Source organism: Temnothorax curvispinosus, unplaced genomic scaffold (genome assembly GCF_003070985.1).
Source record: "Temnothorax curvispinosus isolate PA1 unplaced genomic scaffold, ASM307098v1 QBEX01011966.1, whole genome shotgun sequence".
Taxonomy (NCBI): domain Eukaryota; kingdom Metazoa; phylum Arthropoda; class Insecta; order Hymenoptera; family Formicidae; genus Temnothorax; species Temnothorax curvispinosus.
The window spans coordinates 281,641-302,585 of record NW_020221746.1 but is presented as its reverse complement, the minus strand read 5'-3'; the positions used below and the strand labels follow the sequence as shown (position 1 = coordinate 302,585).

The 20,945-nt window shown below is 39.0% G+C and overlaps 1 protein-coding gene across 3 annotated transcripts in view; it reads right to left on the bottom strand.

Moving 5' to 3' along the window:
• The window catches only part of LOC112462141 (membralin), a 58,488-nt gene that overhangs the window by 26,766 nt on the left and 10,777 nt on the right, over positions 1-20,945 (bottom strand). For all 3 annotated transcript variants that reach the window (XM_025027768.1, XM_025027766.1, XM_025027767.1), the window contains exons 9-10: positions 20,694-20,777; positions 13,977-14,109 (exon numbers count right to left, since the gene is read on the bottom strand). In XM_025027768.1, the coding sequence (XP_024883536.1) occupies positions 13,977-14,109; positions 20,694-20,777 (217 nt within the window). The remainder of the gene's footprint in view (positions 1-13,976; positions 14,110-20,693; positions 20,778-20,945) is intronic.

Sequence of the window (20,945 nt, the reverse complement as noted above, 5' to 3'; positions counted from 1 at the left end):
CATAATATTTTTATGTATGATAATTAACTAGAAAAAAAGTAATTTTTATTAAATTTATTATATTATATTATTGTTGCAATGTCTCTTCAAAGTTTTATTATTCTACGCTGCATCCTAAGACGATTTTCACTCGCATAGAGAAAAGCGGATTAATAATGATATTTTTTTGTTATAAATTTTCCAATAATAGCCACAAAATTTTGGAAAGTTCAGGATTATTCGTCGATTCAATGCGGAAAGAACGTAAAGTATGAACAACGTTGATAGCGGAATTAAAGAACACGAGACGACCGAGTTCTTATAATTGGAGGAAGCTTCGATTCCTTTGGGTGTGACGGTAGCTTGGCAACCAAAGAAGACGCAGAAGATGAAGAAAGATGGTATGGAGAGAAAGAGAAAGAGAGAGAGAGAGAATACAGGATTTCCGATACTTTTTTTTATGTCCGATAATCTTCCCAATCTTCGCAATCATCCCTCCGTAATTAACCTCCATTATGGTTGTTTTCTGTGTATTTTTCCCGCTCTCTTTTTCTCTCTCCGTTCATCGGCCCGCGTGAGAGGAGTAAAGTAGCTGGTTTTCTAGAAACATCACAGAGAGAGCGAGTTATCGGTCATAGTTCATTGTCGTCATAACAAAAAGCGAGCGCATCGTTCCTGCCACCTTGATCGCCGTCTACATTTCCCCGTTTGACATTTTCGCTCCTTTCGAGCTCCCTAATTATTGCGAACTTTATCCCGGGATGTACTCTCATGAAGAGCTAAGACGGAACATCGCGGATTTTCGCGACGAATCAAAAGTGAGAGATAATTAGGATTACGATGAATAATTGGGGATCGCACCTAGTCGCTCCAGCGAGCACCGAGTCTGACGTTCTGTTTCTTGCTCGAGGAAAACCGGTGCCGTTTTCAATAAGATTCTAATTATCACAAATATCCCGCTTCGCGCGTCGCGTCAGGTTTGTACAACTTCCTTCGCTCGACTCAATCCTAAACTCTCAAGTGCCGGAACTATAACTGGAACGCATCTCCCGAGACAATCTCCCGAGATAGCTAATTTCCATTCACGATTATTTCGAATTTACGTTGTTTAATTTTGTAACGCAAAAACGATGCTCGATTTAAATCTTGAGCCTTTTTCAAAAGGACCTGTACATCACGCGCACGCGTGTGTTATTATAACAATAGTCGTTATAATAGTCGTCATGATGTTCCGATTTGTCACTAAGCAACACAATAGCAGCTTCAAAACTCGTTGTAGCTGCTATCTGATAAGATAAAGTTACTCTCTTATTCGTAATCACAAACTGTTGCTAGATACGACCAAAGATATCATATTTCCAAGACAGCTTGTCTCTTAACAAACAACGAATGACGTTTTATAAGAGATATACGTTTCGAGCAGCGATTACTGCAAATAAGCAGCTCATATCGAGAAATTCTATCGAATCGTCGCGAAGCAATTAGCAACGATCCTGTGCTATCATCTACTTGTTCATATTCGCACATATATTCACTGTCGGCAACATTTCCCAGAACATCCTGATATTATCAACTCCTGACGTTATTAATACGCTCGTTTGAGTTTCGGGCATCTTCCGTAAATTATCGTATCCTATTACGAAATGCTACTAACTGATAACTAACAAATGCGACATCAATCTCAAGATCGTTAGTGTTAAATGATATATGAGGAATGGAGAATACACAGTACGAACTAGAAGAATTCCTATGACAACAAATATTTATACGTGTTTATTATAAACATGATAACTTGATAAGGCATTGCTCAAATTGAAAATAATTGAGAATGAATCAGAAATTCGACGTGTGCAAAATATACGGTATATAGGACTTAAATCTAGAAAAACCAGATTAATGCTGATCCCTCAAATTTATGCAATGACTATTCTCGTAGAGTGTTTTCCAGCGAGGAGAGAAGCAAGCGCTTTCGGAAATCTTTCACGGCCACGGGAAGAAACGAGGAAGGCTTCGTTTCAGACGGACGGCACTTCCTATGACAGTCCGCAGCGGTATTTATACGTAAAGGGGTTGGAAGGAAAGCGACGCGCGGCGCCATTACTATGCAAATAGATTCGGAGTGACACGACGAGAATGGGCTATACCATGGTGCACCTAACTGGCGCCCGTCAGGACACCATTTAATAGTGTAGTTTCGCCTGCACACGCCACTGCGCCCTCCACTACCACCGCGTACCATCAGCAACCCCCCATACGAGTAATGAAATTGTCCATGCGCGAACCAACGGGACGGGACGGAACGGAACGGGACGCGAAGCGACGCGACGCGACGCGAGGCGAGGTGAGGCGAGGCGGATGCGACGCGACGGGCTTCCGCGATCGAGCGAATACGTCGTTGCGTGCCTTTTGCGCGCCGAACCAGATTCACGAGGATTTGTTGGAATTTCAGGTACACAAATGAGTGCAGGTACGCCTGTACATTCACAATGGAAACGCAACATGTACGACACAACCATACCTCGACCGCGATACGCAAGGTCAAAGTAAACGTAATGGTGATACGAATGATATTATAAGCGCGTTGAATTTCTGATGGCTCAACTACTAATTATCTGCGATAAAGATATTCCAGTTTTATGAAGTCACAATTATAGGTACATATAAAGATCAAAATGTGTGTGCATGAAAGATAAAACTAATTATTCCAAGCTGAATTAACGTTCTTACAAGTTCTTACAACACAATGGAAAAGCTTGGAGCAGTTCTAGAAATTATTTTACGTACAAGAATAGATCTAACAAAAATGGAAAATTAATTGTCATGCTTGTCCTACGTATTACTTCGCTATTCCTCTCTCCTTGTAAAGAATAAATATCCCATTTAGTGAAAACAATGTAAAGAACACAATAATCCCAGAGAATTTAATTCATTTAATATTCACTATATGTATAAGGAACATTGGAAATGGACGTACGTCCCTCTAAAAGTGTCAGGATTAAACAAATGAGTTCTGTAGCAGATACGCAGACACGCAAATACGCACATAGGCAAATACCAATTAAACTTATAATCTCAAAACGTACGATCTCATGTGAAACTGTCCACACGTGCCATTTGCGTTCAGCGGCAGATTCGCGAGGATTTGCTAGAATTTGAGATACATAAATGGCTAACTATATGCGCGTACGTTGTACGATGGTAGTGGGCGAATACGCATCGACGGGCAACGGGCATGCGAAACAGACGAGGTGAAAATAGATGTGATAAAAATACAAATGGAACGACCGTGACGAGAGAAAGGAATCACGACCGGTGAAACAAATATCGTGGGAAATGTTTCCCGCTAGATTTATCGTGTATTTACGCTTGCATTATATTTTTCCGGTCGGTCTGTTTTTATTTTATTTTATTTACCAGCCGCAATTTTTTATCAATTTCGGTATTTGATTTTACTCCACGTGCAATGCGTCCTTAGATTTTCGTAGCAAAACTTGGGGAGATTTCCTCTTATATGAGTTACTTTTATATCTATAAAAAAAATTAGCACGTCACTCATATTATCTCTTGGCATTTTGACATGTTTCTATTTTTTCGCCATAATCTCCCGGTAGTTACGAACAATAACAATTCAACGCGATATATATTATAACGCAACACGGTTTTCATTGTTTAATAATTTTTACATAACACATTTTGAAAGTCCCAAGAATTGTCGCATAGCATCGCGTAGCATCTCCGCATAATTCCCGCGAAAATTTAACAGTTCTCCCTTTGTCTTACGATATTAATTAAGCGGAATATATTACCATTCCTTTTCCTAAAATATGTTTCGTAAAATGTTGACAAAATATACGTAGCAACGACCATTTATGTTCTGTTCAAAAACCCGTTTTGAATTACATATGCCGAATGAAAATTTCATTTTGACAACGTCATAAAACCAACCTTTGGCAAACATGCGCGAAACCCAGTTTTAATGACACGCTGAATTAATACCCGCATGACGCATCCGTCTTCTTTCTGTTGCTTTTTATTGCCATAAAAACCCGTGTATGTTAAATCTCACATATGAAGCTTTGCACACTTACTTAAAATACAATTATTACAAAAAATAAGAAAAGAATAATTTACATATCATAAACTATAATTATTAAAACTGTATAAGGTAAACTAAAATAATAAAACTCGTTATAGTTTAAAAATAAAAGTTGAGATGTCTAATTTTAAATAAGTTTAAAGTATGCTCCTCGATATCAAAATGTGAAATATCAGTTATCCTATACGAAGTAGAACTCAACGAGTAGATTTACTCACGATAGAAGCATCATACTTTGCAAATTAGGAAAAAAATCAAATGTGTTACGCGAGTCGATTTACTTTGTGTGTGTGTGTGTATGTGTGCGCGCGGAACATGTCGAAATATATTCGGTTCGCTGTTTCGTGCCTTTTTAGAGTAGCTTAAAAGTTACTCAGTTGAGAAATGAGAAAAGAGTCAAGGACAATCAGAGATTTAATGTTAAGTGGCGAAAGGATGCTTAAAAGTGCACGAAAAAGTATCGAGAGTGCTTAAAGTGCGGTCGGTCAAGAGTACGCCCAAGTTTCGAGAGTGATAAAATTACCGTGTTGAATGGCGATACGAGTTGGCTTAGGCGACCTAACCGATCGAGTTAAGCGAGTGTGTATAAAGTGTATAATACGACGATAATATAGTCATTTATATAGATCATAGAAGAACATAAAATAAGTAATGCTTACGATAGGGCGCCTAAGTAAATAAACTAACAATAAGACAGAGAGAGTTTATTCCTGAGAATTTCTCGCACAGTAAACGTATATATACACACCGCACTTTTTGTAATCTTTATTGATAGTTATAGCAATGCAGATTTGTATTCATTTTACAGCAGCATAGAGAGCGGTCTGTTCGACCGATCACACGGAGAAGGCGGTATCAAGGCGCGCACAGATTGCTGTCATCGTCGTTAATTCTCATTATCTCTTAATTTTATAAGCGCGTCTCCCGCGCCTCCCGCCACGTTGGCGCGGCGTTCAATGCATACAACCGCTTCACTTAAGATACAAAATTGCAAATTTCTTTGTTCTTCGTTTCACTCTAGACTTTAGAGTCTAACGAAATATCTCGATCTTCTTTTGTTAATTTCTTTCGCCTCTTGTTTCCAGGATATTCGACAACAACGTCCGCAATTAAGTAAACTAAAGTCACATATCGTTTCTTTCGATATCAAGGAATTAATAAGTTTTCACAATAAAAAAAATAACGGTAGTTTTATCATATTTCTAATTAAATCCGAGGAAATAAACTATTAAAGTGTAGTAGCGATCAGCTGCAAAATATAGCCAACTTATTAGAATCTACCGATTACTAAAGGGTGTTTCGACTCAAGATTGATGTTTCTTCGCTCTGTAGTTCCAGCAGATTGAAACGTGAAAGCAACACCCACTGTTACCGCCAAATCACTCTATCGATTAACCCTATCTCGTATCAAAATATGATTAGTCCGCCTCGATGATGAACAAGTGTACTCGTCCACTTATTCCGTGCATTTTCCTTCGTATTCGCATGTTATCGATCAATCTGGTTATCGACATAAGGAAAAACGTGAGACGAAAAGCATCAATAACTCCAATGTTTCGTAATTGGAACTTAACTTTCTCTGCTTATCCGTAAAAAGAAATTCTAAAAAATCCCAAGAATAAAGTCTTTCTCCTCCTCCTTCTATATGTAATATGTATTGTATATATGTATTATCAATGCATATATACATCATGTACATAGATACGTAATACAATTTTAAGAAAGCTTGCGTTTTAATAATAGAAAGAAGAAATATCGTAAAATTGTTGTATGTACGTAAAATCTTTTCATGTGCGTATTTAAAAAATCTGTTAAAATACAAATATTAATGCAAGATTTAAAATTTAGGTAGAACTCTCGAAAATATATTAGTTTGAAGTAACAATGGCAAAAGGAAGATAATGAGCCTTCAGCCAAAAGACACATTTTTCTAGGCACGGATGACAGTCTGTTTAGTATTCCAAACTGTGTGGTTGGGAGTCAAGACGATTAATTATACTGGTTAATTATCTCACGAGGACTAATTTTCTATCCGCTGTTTACGATTAATCATGCACCTTGTCACGTGGCAAATACCATCCCGACTTTTCATTTTGGACGGAATACCGTAAAACGTACAGATCCGTTAAACGATATTAATCACGAGTTATAACATAATTGTTTCTTTCAGCGCGTTTGGCCAACCATTAATGACAGAAAATATATTTTCGAAATATATAAAATATTTCAAATACGTTATTGATAAATAAATAACATAAAAAGATAGATTTTAAGTTAACGTATAAATTTACGTATGTACATTTCCAAAAGCTAAATAATTGATATAAATAGTAACAAATATGCAAAATATTCTTTAAACCATTTTTTATTTGTAAATATGCATCGATCCCAAACAAAAATGTTATTTGATATTTCATTAAACTTAAGATTCGTGACACTATGAGTTTAGCATCAATTTTGCATTAATATGCAAACTAGCGTTTTTGTGATAATAATGGGTCTTTGTTACTACGAATAGACGAATCAATAACAAAATGTATAATATTATAACAAATGTTAACTATTCTCTAGTGTTATATACGTCATACTTTTATGAAATAGAACCGCGAATGCCGATTTCAGACTTATATTGTTGAACTGGCGCGCAAGATATTAATTTATTTTTAAAAAATCCATGTAACTTTTTGTTTCTCGCATAATTTGTTTCTTGCATAATAATTCAATGTAAGTGAGACAAGGAAACAAAGGTCTTAATTTTCGATTCTCTATAATTTTACGAACAATTTGATAACGATTGGTTTATGACTCGGCCTATGATTATTCCATTTAATGTTTTTGTTTTCTGGACATACTAAACAACAGATATTCCTTCTTCGAGCGTCAAACGTGAATGTAGATCCATATATAGGTATATATAAGATATAAAGATAGCATGAGGAACCTCCGTAGAGACATTGTACTATATTTCGGCACCCTGTCGCGAGGACAAAAGTGGCGACCGATCGCGTACGGTCGACGGAACAGGAGGATGAGAAGACGGTCCGCGGAAAATAAAGTCAGTTCTCGGTTCCATCAAGCGGCCGTCAGGGAGTCGATCGCCTGTACCGTTCGCCTGGCGCCTGTCTGACGCCCCCTTTTTACCACCCTTTCGCCCATCCTCTCCGTCCCTTCGTCCCTCCCCACCCCCCCCTCTCTCTCTCTCTCTGTGTTCGAGATATCCGAGACCGAGACGAACGGGACACCCTGATTAAAACGCCAACTCCCAGGATATCGAGCTTCGCGTCGTCTTTTTTTTCTCACCTCCGTCTTTCTTTCTTACTTCCACAGTGTCCACCTTCGGAAAGTAAATATCGATAGAATAGAAAAACTAATTATAGTTCCTCAGACGAACGTTCCCGCGCAGTCGAATAAAGAGACATGGCTTAAGGTTTTACTGTTGAAATCCGGTTGCCACAACGGGGTGTACTCGTAAAATAAAGGAGTGGCCTAAGATCGCTCGCGGGATTAAAAGTAGAAGCTAAAAGAACCCTGAGACAGAGACCGATTGTGGGTGTTCCAGGAAAATATTTTCCTACGTTCGTCTCGCTTCATTCTCTTCGAAATACTAAGAGCGCGGAGCGTATAGAATCTCATCGCAAATGTAACGAAATTATATTATTTTTCAGAGAGAAAATTATTACGTGTAACGATATGATTCTATTTCTATTTTACTTGGGCAGAAAATCCGTTGAAACAAATTGTCGAATTAACTTTCACAAAAAAATCGATATCATAAAGCAGCTCTTAAATGTAAAAATTATTAATTACCACAAAGTAGACGGTATATACGCAATTGATCTTATTAAAGTACGGCGTGAAAAATATCATAATTGTATGATATTTATTACCTTAACTCGATCAACGCTACAATATCGTCAAATCCTCGAATAAAGTCCCATAGTCTGGAAAATCTCTAGGAAATTATTCGCTGATAGACGAATCGGAATCGACAAGACGGTATGACAATCGTGCATGACGCAACGTGCAATTTCGAGCCAACAATCAGATCAGCTTGTCATGACAAACGCGATAAATGTTGAACGACGCGGACACTATTTTTTAATCGATTTACTCCGCAGCGTGATATAATTTGGCGATGCGGCCAAGATTTTGTAAGCGCGAGCACGTGGAGATGATCGGCCCCGCCTAACGCGGTACACCGACGAACGCGCGACGTACCATGGCCTCACGTCACGATATATAGGTATATACGTTATGTTTGCACTGTAATTTTCCACCCAACTCGTCGGGGCGCTCCCGGTCGACGGAGTGGCGGAGCCACCCGACCATCCACCCTTCACCCATAACGTTGAAATAACACCCCACGCAGCCGCGTCGCCACTCGTGCTATGTGTTTACGAGTGCCTACATCCGAGCGTGAGCGCGTGTGTACTGGGTCGTGTGTTATTTATATAATTGCTCAATAGCCTCAATTACGGACCTTATTCAATCATAATCATCCTCCGGTGTTATTTGCGGACAAGCCCAGCTGATTGTAAGCACTCGACGCTCCGCTCGCGTCGCGCCGCGCCACGCCGCGCGCCGTCGATCGACGCGCGACGCGTGGCGTCGTCGCCGACGCCTGCGGGGCGCGAATATAGGCCCTTCTGTGAAGCCCTTCTAGGGAAGGTATAGAAATTTATACGCGTCATCCCGTCGTTTCACTATCTCGTCGTTTCACCAGATTCATCTTCGTCTCGCTCAATCTCCTATTGAATAGTAAGAAGAATGCTGTTGCTTATTATTCATTACTCTGTACTATACGTCATTTTCTTTTCTACGCAATTGTTTATCATATTCAAAATGATCGTTCACTCGCTCACTTTGGCCTCTGGTTAATAAAGAGAAATTAATTTGTTGACAACTCATCCCTCCCGTGTGGACATTCTATGTTCTATTAGATATGTCCGTGAGACGGAATGCGCGAAATGACGCAGCGAAAGATATTCTCTGTACCCAAGTTCAAATGGAACTGAACGTGCATGCGTTCGAATCAAAACGAAAACCGGTGAAAGATCCTGGTCTGCATTATGGATCTAAAGTGCAAGTCCCTCTTGGTTCTACTCTTATGGTTCCACGTATCGCGAAACGTTTCACTCTTTTCCCTATCTCCGACCGTGCTGCTACCGTACTCTCGTAAAATGGACACGTCCTAATTCCATCAAGGAAGTGAAATAATCGTGGATATATAGAGAAACCGCGCACAGCCGAATGAAGAAAATATTACACCGCCATATACATATGTGTGACGCTGAGATAACTTTCCTTAAGAGGAATGTTCCACAATACCAACGTGTCGTTTCGCTAATACCGATGAGAAAAAACACACACACACACACACACACGTTCGATATTTACTCGGTATATATTACTCAATACTCACAAGTGCAAACGTCATCCTTTATACTTGTTCATTTCTGTCGAATTTATTCGCAGAAAAATTTCTGTTTATCATAAATTTATTCGTAACCTCGTTACGTAAATTTATAGAAGAATTTTCAAGAATACTAGTCGTACCGTTCGGCGATTAAGAACGCAAGAGTGTACGTGCCCTGGCATCCATCATATTCAACGATCCATTCACTTCAATCCTTTGTGAAGGATCGTCTGACTTTTCTTATCCACTATTCACTTGAGCAACTTCACTTGAAATTAATATCAATCCTTAGATCTATTAGCAATTACATATATTTGCAATATATTAGAAATTTACAACAGTAATTTTCAGGTATTCAGAATACTGTAACTTGATATTGTCGCGTTTTGATAATCGCAAGTACGATGAAAACAGAATTATATTTCTACGAAAAAACAAGCGAGAAGAGAAAACGGCTGAGAAACTTGCTTTGGCGAAAGATAATAGGAAAAAGACTAAAGAAAGACCTAGCGAGAAGCTCTGCTTGAGTTAAATTAAAAATACATTCTTTTCAACTACCGAGCACCTAAGACCATCTCCGTCTTCGGACGTCACAGTGGTCGTTTATAAATTCTTGGTTGCATCGCAATGCATTTGGAAAAAATTAGATTTCTCATGAAATAAATCCCACTTCGTGCCCTACTATCGCGTGACGTAATACGCCGCAAACGAGCAGAAAAGTCAAGTCAAGTCAGATGATTGGCAATTTTATCATGATAATGCGCACTTGTCAACATTTTTGTTAGCTTTTATTGTGCAATGTTTCTCAGCAAATACGAAAATCCACAAGTGCAACAACTTCCTAACCGTGCACAGTTTTTTATCTTTCAAAATAAAACTCTATCTAAAAGGAGAAATATTTAACAAGAGATACAGAAATCATAAAACACAATAATTATTGTATCAATATCAAGAATAATCTTCCAAAAGTGTGCCGAGTAAAAGAAAATTCACTGTGTAAGAATAAATGTGTGAAGTGACAGAGACTCCGTCGAGTTAATTTCAATCAAAGTCGAGATGGTTTTTTTAACAGATCTCGTGTAACGAAAGGCACGTACGATCAAAATATTACGAAATATCTCAACAAAATTGTTATTTATAATTCCGCTTTTCAATCCATGATGAACAATAATAAATGTCTCGTAATTTATCACGTGCAATCTTTATGAAAGCAAACATTGATGTTATATACAATTAACTTGAGTAAGATAACGATGGATTCGAGATTATCCAACGAACTCCAGCGAAACTTTAACTTTTCAATAAAGCACTTTTCTAATTGTTTTCGAGGACGAACTCCGCGCGGCTTCGCATGTGTGGTATAGTGAACCTCCGTCGAACAAATGGATGAAACTCTTACTACGGGGTTGAGGTTTTAATGCCGATCGTATAAAACCAATTGTTCAATTGCATTTACCCTACAATTTCTCAGAGAAATAATTCGTAAACATTCAATAAACAATTAGAATGTCGTGCCTTTTGTCCAGCATCTTGCAACGCATCTTTGATCAAAATAAGACGAAATAAAACAAAAAATTGTTTTGGCAAAAAAAAACTTTAGCAAAAATTAAATCATGACATTCCCGACATTCCCTATATTACATTGTAGTAATGTAGTTGAATAAGAAAAACGTAAGAATTAGGAATGCCTAATTCGCATATCGATATCAGGGGACGCAATCATTGAACTTTCTCAGTAATATTCACCCTTGGCAATATCTAGCCACTGCATCACGCATAGTACACGACTTTTCCTCTCGTATGCTATTCTGACTTCACTTCAGGAGTTTTATTTTAACTCATAAGAATGACGTCGGCAGAAAAACCAAACTTACCAAGTTTTCTACGATATATAACGCATCCAGAAGTGATATTCAAGAAAAAAATTAGAGAAAAAATCGATCTGACGTTCTTATCGTATGTAATTGTAATGCAAAAAATGTAACAAAAATCAAATGTACGTTCCACACAGACTTTCATCAAAATCTATACGGAACGGCAAGTTTCAGCTGTCAGCGTGAATTAATCTAAAATATCTGCTGCATTCGACATGCATATTAACGGAGATCGTTTATGCATTTTCCAGCTTCTTTCCGTTCAACGCAATTTTTCCTCCGTCGTCTTTGCGCGGAGATTTTAGTTTTATAAACAGCAACAAAAACATAATAGGAACTAAATACGGACTATTTGACAAACCGTTCGTAAGCGGAAGTCGGATTTCTAATTAAAAGCGGATGACCCGTGAAAACAGTCGACGGATAGTGTTCATTGCATTGGCATCCTAATGCTCATTTAGCGTAACTCGCGCCTAATCCGTGAATCGCGTTTAATGCAAAACGCCGTGTACGGAAAATCCGCGATGCAATTACGAAAATACTTCAAACATGAGGAAAGTCGCTTTAATCGACTTACAGAAACGAGTTGCCACAGATACTATAACGCCAATCTGACAACGTCAGATGCTCATGTCGGAAGATGGTACTCAATAGCTTCTCTGCATATACGAAAGATGTTGGTGTTCGGTATTTCATAAACCTTGAGTGAAATTTGTAATTTATTTATAATATTATGTTTGAAAAAATTAGTGTAAATCAAGATATAGACTTTCGTTATAACTGCTAAAACTGATGATACCAAAAATTTCACAATCCCGCTGAATGTTATAACGTTTAAGGTTATTGTTGTCGGCATAATCGCTGCTCGCGATCAAACTAGTTTTCTCTTGTTTTTTTTTCTCTCACAATCAGTCTTTTATACTATATATCGCACAAAGTGATAGTAACATAATGATCGTTTCGTTACGTGAGTGACAACACGTTTCACGAGACAATTCGATTTGTCTTGCAGACACGCGTCGCCCTCGATAACGATCTCGATTACTTCTGCCCGAGACACAGCTTCGCTCACGCGATTAGAATTGATTCTAATTAGACCTCAGTGTAAATCCCGTATTAGAAGACTACGAAGCAGGACGCGCGACGCGTACTTGGGCTGTTCGGAGACTCGAATACTATTACCGGCGTCAGATCTATTTAATTGTTGCTAATGCCAGTTCTAATGATCCGTTTCCAATCTCCAGTCCGACTGCACATCCAGGTTCCACCGATTCTCACCAAGCCCGAATACAAATCGAAAATAGATCAAGCGTAAATTTCTCGTCTCGCGAATTTTGTAAAACGTTGCGTTGATAATTTTCCAACGCAAAGATCCAACGAGAAGATGTGACTTTGTACATTTTTAAAACAGTAACTCTCTTTAAAATATTTAACTAAATATTTAGAATTAATCGAATTTTTTCATGAGATGCAAGCAAAAAAGTCAACGAAAGAATGAGTTTAAGAATTTCTTGTATTTATACTTCAAATCTTTAGAAGGATCTATTTAGGACTCGTAAAAGTAGCTTCATAAAAGCGGACCAATAATAATAATCCGTATCATAGGAGTTGCGTCCGAGTGGAAATACGGGATTCCTGGACCAGTGTAAGTTTGTCGTTGGTGACGGCTTTGTTTAATCGTCACCTAATGTCTCTAATGTCCCAGTCTAACCCTTCGTTCGTCCAGGGAAATTGCCTCGCGGTATAGTCCTTCTGGGAGATCTAAGCTATACCGAGCGTAAAGCCCGATCTCTATTGTGAAGTTCTCAGCTCAACCTCGCTTTGACGTCTCTGCGTAGGATCAACTAGATTGTTGAATCAGCGAATTGCTGTTCGATGTTTGCGGAATGTACATCGATCGTCGTACGTTTATAACCACAGATCAACGGGCAACCCCATACAGAAAGGACGTTCAAATCCGATCGAACTCGACGGTTAATCGCACATCATCAGAATACATCAATAATCAAATATAAAATACATTCGTATGTATTCAGCGAATTTTTAATATAATCGTAGTTTTAGGCTACTCGAATGTTTACGGAATCGAGCAAAGCTCAGGAAAAGCAACAAAGAGATTACGGGTAGATAAACACATTAAACATTATATTTTCTTTCGAATATAACTATATATAAGACATATGTCTCATGTTTCATATTTTCACACAAAATGCCTTTGTTGTTCAAAATATATGCCATACACCGCTCTCCGTTTTGTGCAATCACAATTATAAGAAGGATTCAATTCCCTTAAGATATTTCAAATATATAGTTTTGAAAGAAGCCTGTGCCGGAATAGGTCGTGGCCATTTTAGCCGTGCTATTGGATTAAAGCGAAAAAGGTTGCTCGCTAGCAGGTTAGCTAACATATCCGACACGCAAAGCTCACTTTACTTAATACAACTTAATCCTATTTAATTAAATGCCCTCCCGATCATCTTGTTCTCTACCGAAAGCTCTCTTTTAAAGATTTTTCTTTTTTACCAATAAACCTTCTACTGCTCGCGATAACGCAAAATACGAAAGACATTCGGTGTTACTAAAATTGGCGAAATTAATCATAATCACATACCTTAGCCAGTGTCTCTTTGTAAGAACCGTGTGACAGCAGATAGCATCGTATTGATCGGCAAGCCACACTATCAAGATTATGTAAAACGCAGTGGTTGTGTCATTGAAAAATTCAGACATAAGCGCCTCCATCCCTAAAAAAATAAGCAGAAATATCTAATGTAAGTAATAACAATTAATGAAAAGCTGTCGCTCTTTTACGATATTTTATATTAAATAATTTCTCTTTTTGATATTTAAAAATGGTTTAACACTTATAAATTACAATGATATTATATTTCGAATTCAAAAATGCCCAAAATGCCAAACAGATAATCGATCCCGACGTTATCGAATGGATACGAGCATGTCCTATTAATATCGGATAGTTTCCACGCAATTAAAACTCCGACAGTGTGTGAGATTCGTTCTACGTAAATTTACCGTCAATGCATGGCCGTTATGTTCCAAAAACGATGTACCGCATCGATTTTTCTTATCGTTTTACAAACGCTAAACATTCAATCTTTCTTAACGAGTCAAACATTATTGTGAATTAAAATATCTACGGAAACACAACGAGAATGCAAATGGAAATACATATATGTATATACATATACAATATATTTGTCAGGGTGTTTTCTAATGGCTATGTAACGATACAAACATCGTAGGAAATCATACAAAAGTGACAAAAGAATACTTAATATGATCAACAGCGATCAATGGCGATTAACAACGAGAAGCAAAGAAAAGAATTCGTCCTTGCAGTGTGCGATTATCGCCCTTTATTTTCGCTGATGCGCATGGTCAAACCGGTATTGGAGTTAGTCAGACTCCATTTAGTCGATTTTCGAAAAATGCTCTCGTAAGTCGGAAAGGAGTAGACATGCGCGTACATTACGCGAGAGATCGTCGTCGTGGCAGTGCTAGATGAAGGCGCACCAGGCGCGCGACCAGGAAGGATGGATGATCCCGAGACTAAGGGTGCGACGTTAGATAATTAGTTTCTCGATCGGACACAACGCGACGGAACATGGAAAGAAAACAACGCCGCGGGAATGCTAATGAGCGGGGCTCACGTCGCTCGTATCCGAGCCGGGACGTATACGCAACACGGGCCAAGATACAGAAGTACAAATCGACGAAGAGACGTGGTCTGACAGCGCTCACGGGGGTGGCCCGACAACGTGAGAAATTACTTCTTAAGAGAGCAGGGCGGCCGATTGTTTCACGAAGAAAAGAAAATCACTTATGCCGCTATTGTAACAAAAAAGTAATGTTTGCATTGGGATTTTTACAAAGATACAAATGCTCTGCCTACAAATTATCGTGTTTATTTTTATCTATAGATCCTTCGATCAATCTGGAGTCGATTTATCCTTGTCAAAAATTCACCGAAAACGATCGCTCAACGCGATCTTTTCATTTTTCTTCTTTTTTTCATCCACAATGTCAAGCACCTCGGTGAGAAAGCCACAAATAAAAAATTTCTGTTAATCCTTAATAAAGTACCCTTGATAAAATTTCGTATACCCTGGAGCTTAAATTTTATTTTCCATCTCTCGTTTATATGAAAAGTAAGTAAATAATTAAAGATAATAATTTCAATGCAATAATCTTTTTCGCCTATTTTTCATGTTTCCCGATACCTTAGATAACGTAATAAATATTATATTCGAAAATTGACCGTAAAAAGGATAGAGAAAAGACATAATTGCATCGACTTTTTCCACGTTACACCAAGCTAACGATCGAAGCAACTTTGGGATCCAGTGATCCAACTTGGTTAATAACAGGATGCGCGTGAATCAGTTACATATTGACCTGTGCCGAAAGGATCGTTAATATCGGATAATGCGCGGATAATGCACTCGTTTAAATGCATACTAGTCGAACATTACCTCACCGCGTAGGTAAGCCTCTCACCTTTAACGCGGTATTTTCCCGGAGAACCATCTAACTCTCGATCACTCGATCCTCATTCTCCTTCCCCCTCAATTTTTATAAAGGCGCTCAAATTCCGGATACGACAAACAGCGACTACGTACGATCTACGTAATGTCCAGTAATCTTTCAAGATTGAAATTGCACTTGGTAACGTTATAATTTATATTTGCCGGTATTTTTCTTGCGATAAAATACTATATTCACTTGTGCGTAAAGCATCTATTTTTCTTTTGACAAGAGCGTAATTCGCCCCTTGTATTCAAATCGCAGTCAAGCTTGGAAGCTTCAAACAAAAGACTTGAAATTTATAATATCTCCGGCGGAACCGGATATTGCTAATGAACGTAAAACATTGCGCAAAACGTCGTGCTCCAAATTAACGACGGAACGGCACAGTTACAGTTATAGTTTCCCAAAATTGCTGACTGACAGCTGACAGCGGGTTCATGAGTCATAACTAATTCGAGGCCGTGCGAGAGCGCGCACGGCCAACACGGGCTCACGCGTAATTGAATGCGTGTATGCTTCACGCGCGCCGTCCACCGGTCCACGGCTCGCCGACGCCGACGCCGACGCCGACGCCGACGCCCAACGTCGATGTCGGCTGATCGAGCGTGAACTTGGGCCTTGTAAATAGGCAACAGTTCCAAATTAATACCTCTGTTGATTTTATGTGACAATACGAGAGCGGTGGAAATGCCAAACGCTTCGAACACGAAATCTTTATCTCGTCTCATAAATCCTATAAATCTATGGAAAATTTACAGATAACAGTGAGGTAATTGCACAATTTCCGAGTACGGTTATACTACAACGACTTTTGTCATCTCCTTCCGAATCTCCTTTAGGAATGTCACGTTTAAGATGGATGTTTGAATATCACAGGCTATCAGATTTCGAAAATAGCTTCTATTGGTAATTTTTATAAAAGTAAATTATAAAAAGTCAAATGTTACGTTATCAGGCTTCTAAGAAGGAAACAAAATATCAGTGAAATATTATTATTTAATAGCACGCACCGTTGTACCAAGCTCATCCATTAGTCGTGCGATTAGTCGCGCGAAGAATTATGCTTATTCGTGTGTATATAACACGTACGTAAATACATATCTGACGCAACACGAAATAATACTGGAATGTACGTCGCGCGCATATTTTCTGAAGAGGCGGTAGCTAATAATGTGGTTAATCAATGGTCAACTGTGTACGGCCATCGCTCACGTGTCATCAGCATCGAATCGAACTTGGCCGGTGCCAATATTGCGCGCAACTCGGCAGAATTCACTCCCTCTCCCTGCACCTCCCCCTTCGCTCTTCCCAACTAATGGACATAATATTTCCCGTTGACCGACCACTGCGAACACGTTTGAGCCTGATCGAACGCGAGATTCGATATATTTGATCGAATGCGAATAAATACGAGCGGCTGGATCCTTACGGAATTCTTTTGCCAAAGACTACTGTCAAAAATGTCAAAATTTCGACTCGCTTGCCAATGTTACTCATCGATCTCTTGTTTTTGCGTTTTAGCCGTATCCCAGACGAAAACTAATCTCATTGTCAGATAAATTCGCGAGTATCATGTGCGAAAGAAGGAAGCTGCTGTTACAGCAAGACATAAGCTGTAAATTTCTTTGAAATAAGTTTACAAAGCTCATTGCGGATCTGTTACCTAGATCTACTGGTGTATAATTGTTAGCCGCTGCAGCGACTGTAAACTATACGGGTTCTATCTCCGTCGAAGACACGCTCGCATCTTGTATAACGCTCGACTGTATAAACTCGCAGATCTCCTTTCGCCAAGTGACTGTTGACGAGATAATTAGGAGCGAAATCGTATTCGTCAAAGCATGGAAGATTTAATCAAGGACCAATCAGGACTCGCATTAACCGTCGTATGTCAGAAGCAGAGAGCGGTATCGTGGAGCGGCGAATCCCGGCCAAATTATCCGCCGCTATACCAGGATGTACCAGGATCTTCGCCGTTGATGCTATATTGTGCTTTCAGCACGGCGCGGCGCGCGGGCGGCAGAAGCGGTTTTAGAGGGAGGCAGAGGGCTATATAGACTGCCGAGGCAGGAGGCTATAGACTGCAGTTTAATCCGCTCTAGCGCCATGATCTAGCCATCCCATTGCATACGTCGGCACCTCGCATACGCGGAACCGTAATCACGATAATTTGCCTAATCGTAGCATTACGAGAGCGAACTATATTTTACATTACTAACATTATGTGTGATATTGTGAAAATCACACGAAAAGCAAACTTGGGGAGCAAGCTTGCTTGATACGTCATCGGTCATATATGTTAAAGAATACGCGTAAAGATGTGCGCCTGGAGATGTCCTGCTTTCAATCATTTTTGGGATCGTTAATTTTTACACCGTTTAACATAACCCGTAATTATGCCATATCCTAAGCATACTTGGGAATTTTGTGATCCTTTACTTTATTAAGAGCTATTTATCCCCTTTAATCCACAAAGGTTGCGACGCTCGCGCAGACGCTCACGCGCCTGTACAAAATATGCTAATATGTATACGGCAGCTTCGCATCGACGTTGTAAGCAGATAAACGGAATGGCTCGACGTAGTGCAACGTGTTCTGACCGTCTCTGAAAATGTGTTTACGGCATGTTAGGCGGTCGATCATGCGTCACTGATGCACAGAGGCGCCGATGTGCCTTCGTTCTTTGACGTTCCATTATGCAAAATCGTCTTCCACGTCGTACCTGATGCCAAATGCCGAACGACGCGTGGACGATTTGACGTGAATTCACGCTGATGATGCCGCAGGCACCCGCCAGACAAAATACTGCCCATCAACGGCAACGGCATAAACGCAAGGACGAAAATTGAAAAAGAATATACCGAGCGTTTTGAAACGCCGTTTTGAATAGAGTTGAGAAAACATTACGCAAGATATGCGATATCGAATGTAACGTGTAATCTAAATGCTAACGTAAACAATGGCATACATTGTAAGATTATTTTGAAAATTACTAAAATACACAATACAAAGGCGTCGATGATTATAGCGTTATTTGCGCTCGAAAGTTCAAGGGCTTTTTTATATTACAAGGCGTATTATATTATTGCACAGACATTTCAAGAATATTCATAAAACTCAAATTCTTTTAACCAAAAAAATTCTACAACATTGCTGAATGGTATGACTTATATATAGTGCTTTCCAACTTTCCATGCTTCTGATTATCATAATAAATTGGAAAAAATTGAAAAAGAATTAAAGAAATACAGAAATACTTCAAATACGAGAAAGAAAAAGAGTAATGATTTATAGCCTCTTTGACCGAAAAGTAACGTGTGACGAAGGAGTGAGAGAAGGTTCAGAAGACTGAGAGAGTCACGGGATGACGGATGGAGAAAGCAGGAAGCGACATAGGAACCGGAACCTATTACTCCAGATAACAACTTCCCTAAGACTCCCTTCCCTTTTCCTGCTACTCGAACTACGTTACATTCGATGTACATATGTGCTCGTATATATATATACATACACACGCGCGCGCGCGTAAAAAAAAATATATATATATATCGATTTTTGTACAGACGATCCTCTTGGCAATTCCCGCAACAGAGGGAGAAGAGTGCGGATCCGGAAATTTACCATTTCTGTTGCCATTTCGCTTGGCTGCCTACTGACCACGCAACTGGTGGTATACGTATAAATGAATGGATTCCCTACTGGACTGTATATAAACAGTTTTTATCGTGAAATATATAGATAGAGTTGCGATCTTGATCTTTATTTAATCAAAATTAATGACTAGCGTTGTTATGGCATTGATAGATAAGGTAGAAGAAAATATCATCGATAATGCTGCGAGCACACAAGCTGAGATGTATTACACTTGAAATATATTGCAATTCTCTGTGCTTGTAAGTGTGCAGTTTTACCAAAGATAAGAAATAAGAAGAGTTCAGATTAGATGGTAAATTGAAATAGTATCTAATGTTTCAATATATTATGTCGAAACAGACATGAAAATTCATGGGATAAAAACGGATTAACCAATTAAAACTTGAGAACTGGAAATGATATAATTCTTGAGAGAAATAATTTATTGTGTACAAAAGTATCGCGATGCAAGAAGAGGAAAGGAAAATTGTAAATCCAGATTTTATCAATGTTTTTAGAGCCGTTAGATGGGCAGAAGGATTAGAAACGTCGTATTTTATGCAGATCAATTGGACCATTGGTACCAGTGGACACGCGAAGCGTGAAGAGGAGATATTCAGGTCAAAATGGAAATGGGTGTCGCGCAACGTCGGCGCCGCGGCCACCGCCACTGCTGCTAAATGGGCTCCGAGCGGGTTACCCAACTGTTGCGCCTTCATCAGAAATTTATGCAGAATCCTGGGTTAACCGTCCCGGCCAATCAGCTTTGTAACCGAGCTAACGTTCTACCGGCGAGAATACGAGAGAGCAAGGGCAGTCGTGATTTAGTAAAAAGGTATTTAATATTTCACTCGCACATCGTGCGTACCAAACTCCAACGTTTTCGCTCGAGAATTCGCGACCGATTGATTATTCTAGCTAAAACGAATCACCTCTCATCGAAACGTTTTTCACTTTCAAAAAATTCGCAATATAAGAAATAAAAATAACGCACGAAAATCTAAGAAACATGTTTGCATATAAAGTCCGATGAATGTAAACGTTATTCAACAATATTTCACTTTCCATGAACCATGACAAAAACAAGAATAAAATATACTAATACAAGTAATTAAAACTAAATACCTAAAAGATATATGAAACTTACCTACTAATGCCAAGACCACTGTCAGTAGGGAGGCAGCTGGCAATGATACAGTTAAATTAAACTCCAGCATTTGTATGAGATCAACTGAAACAAATAGAAGAAACGAGTTTTTCAGATATTTTCTATATATATGTATACACACGCACATGCCGTCGCATAAGTTTATCGCAAGGATAGAACGCTATGTGGAAATCGTTATTCCGGTCGAAGAACGGCTTGAATTTAATATTTATCAGGCACATCGTGGCGAAG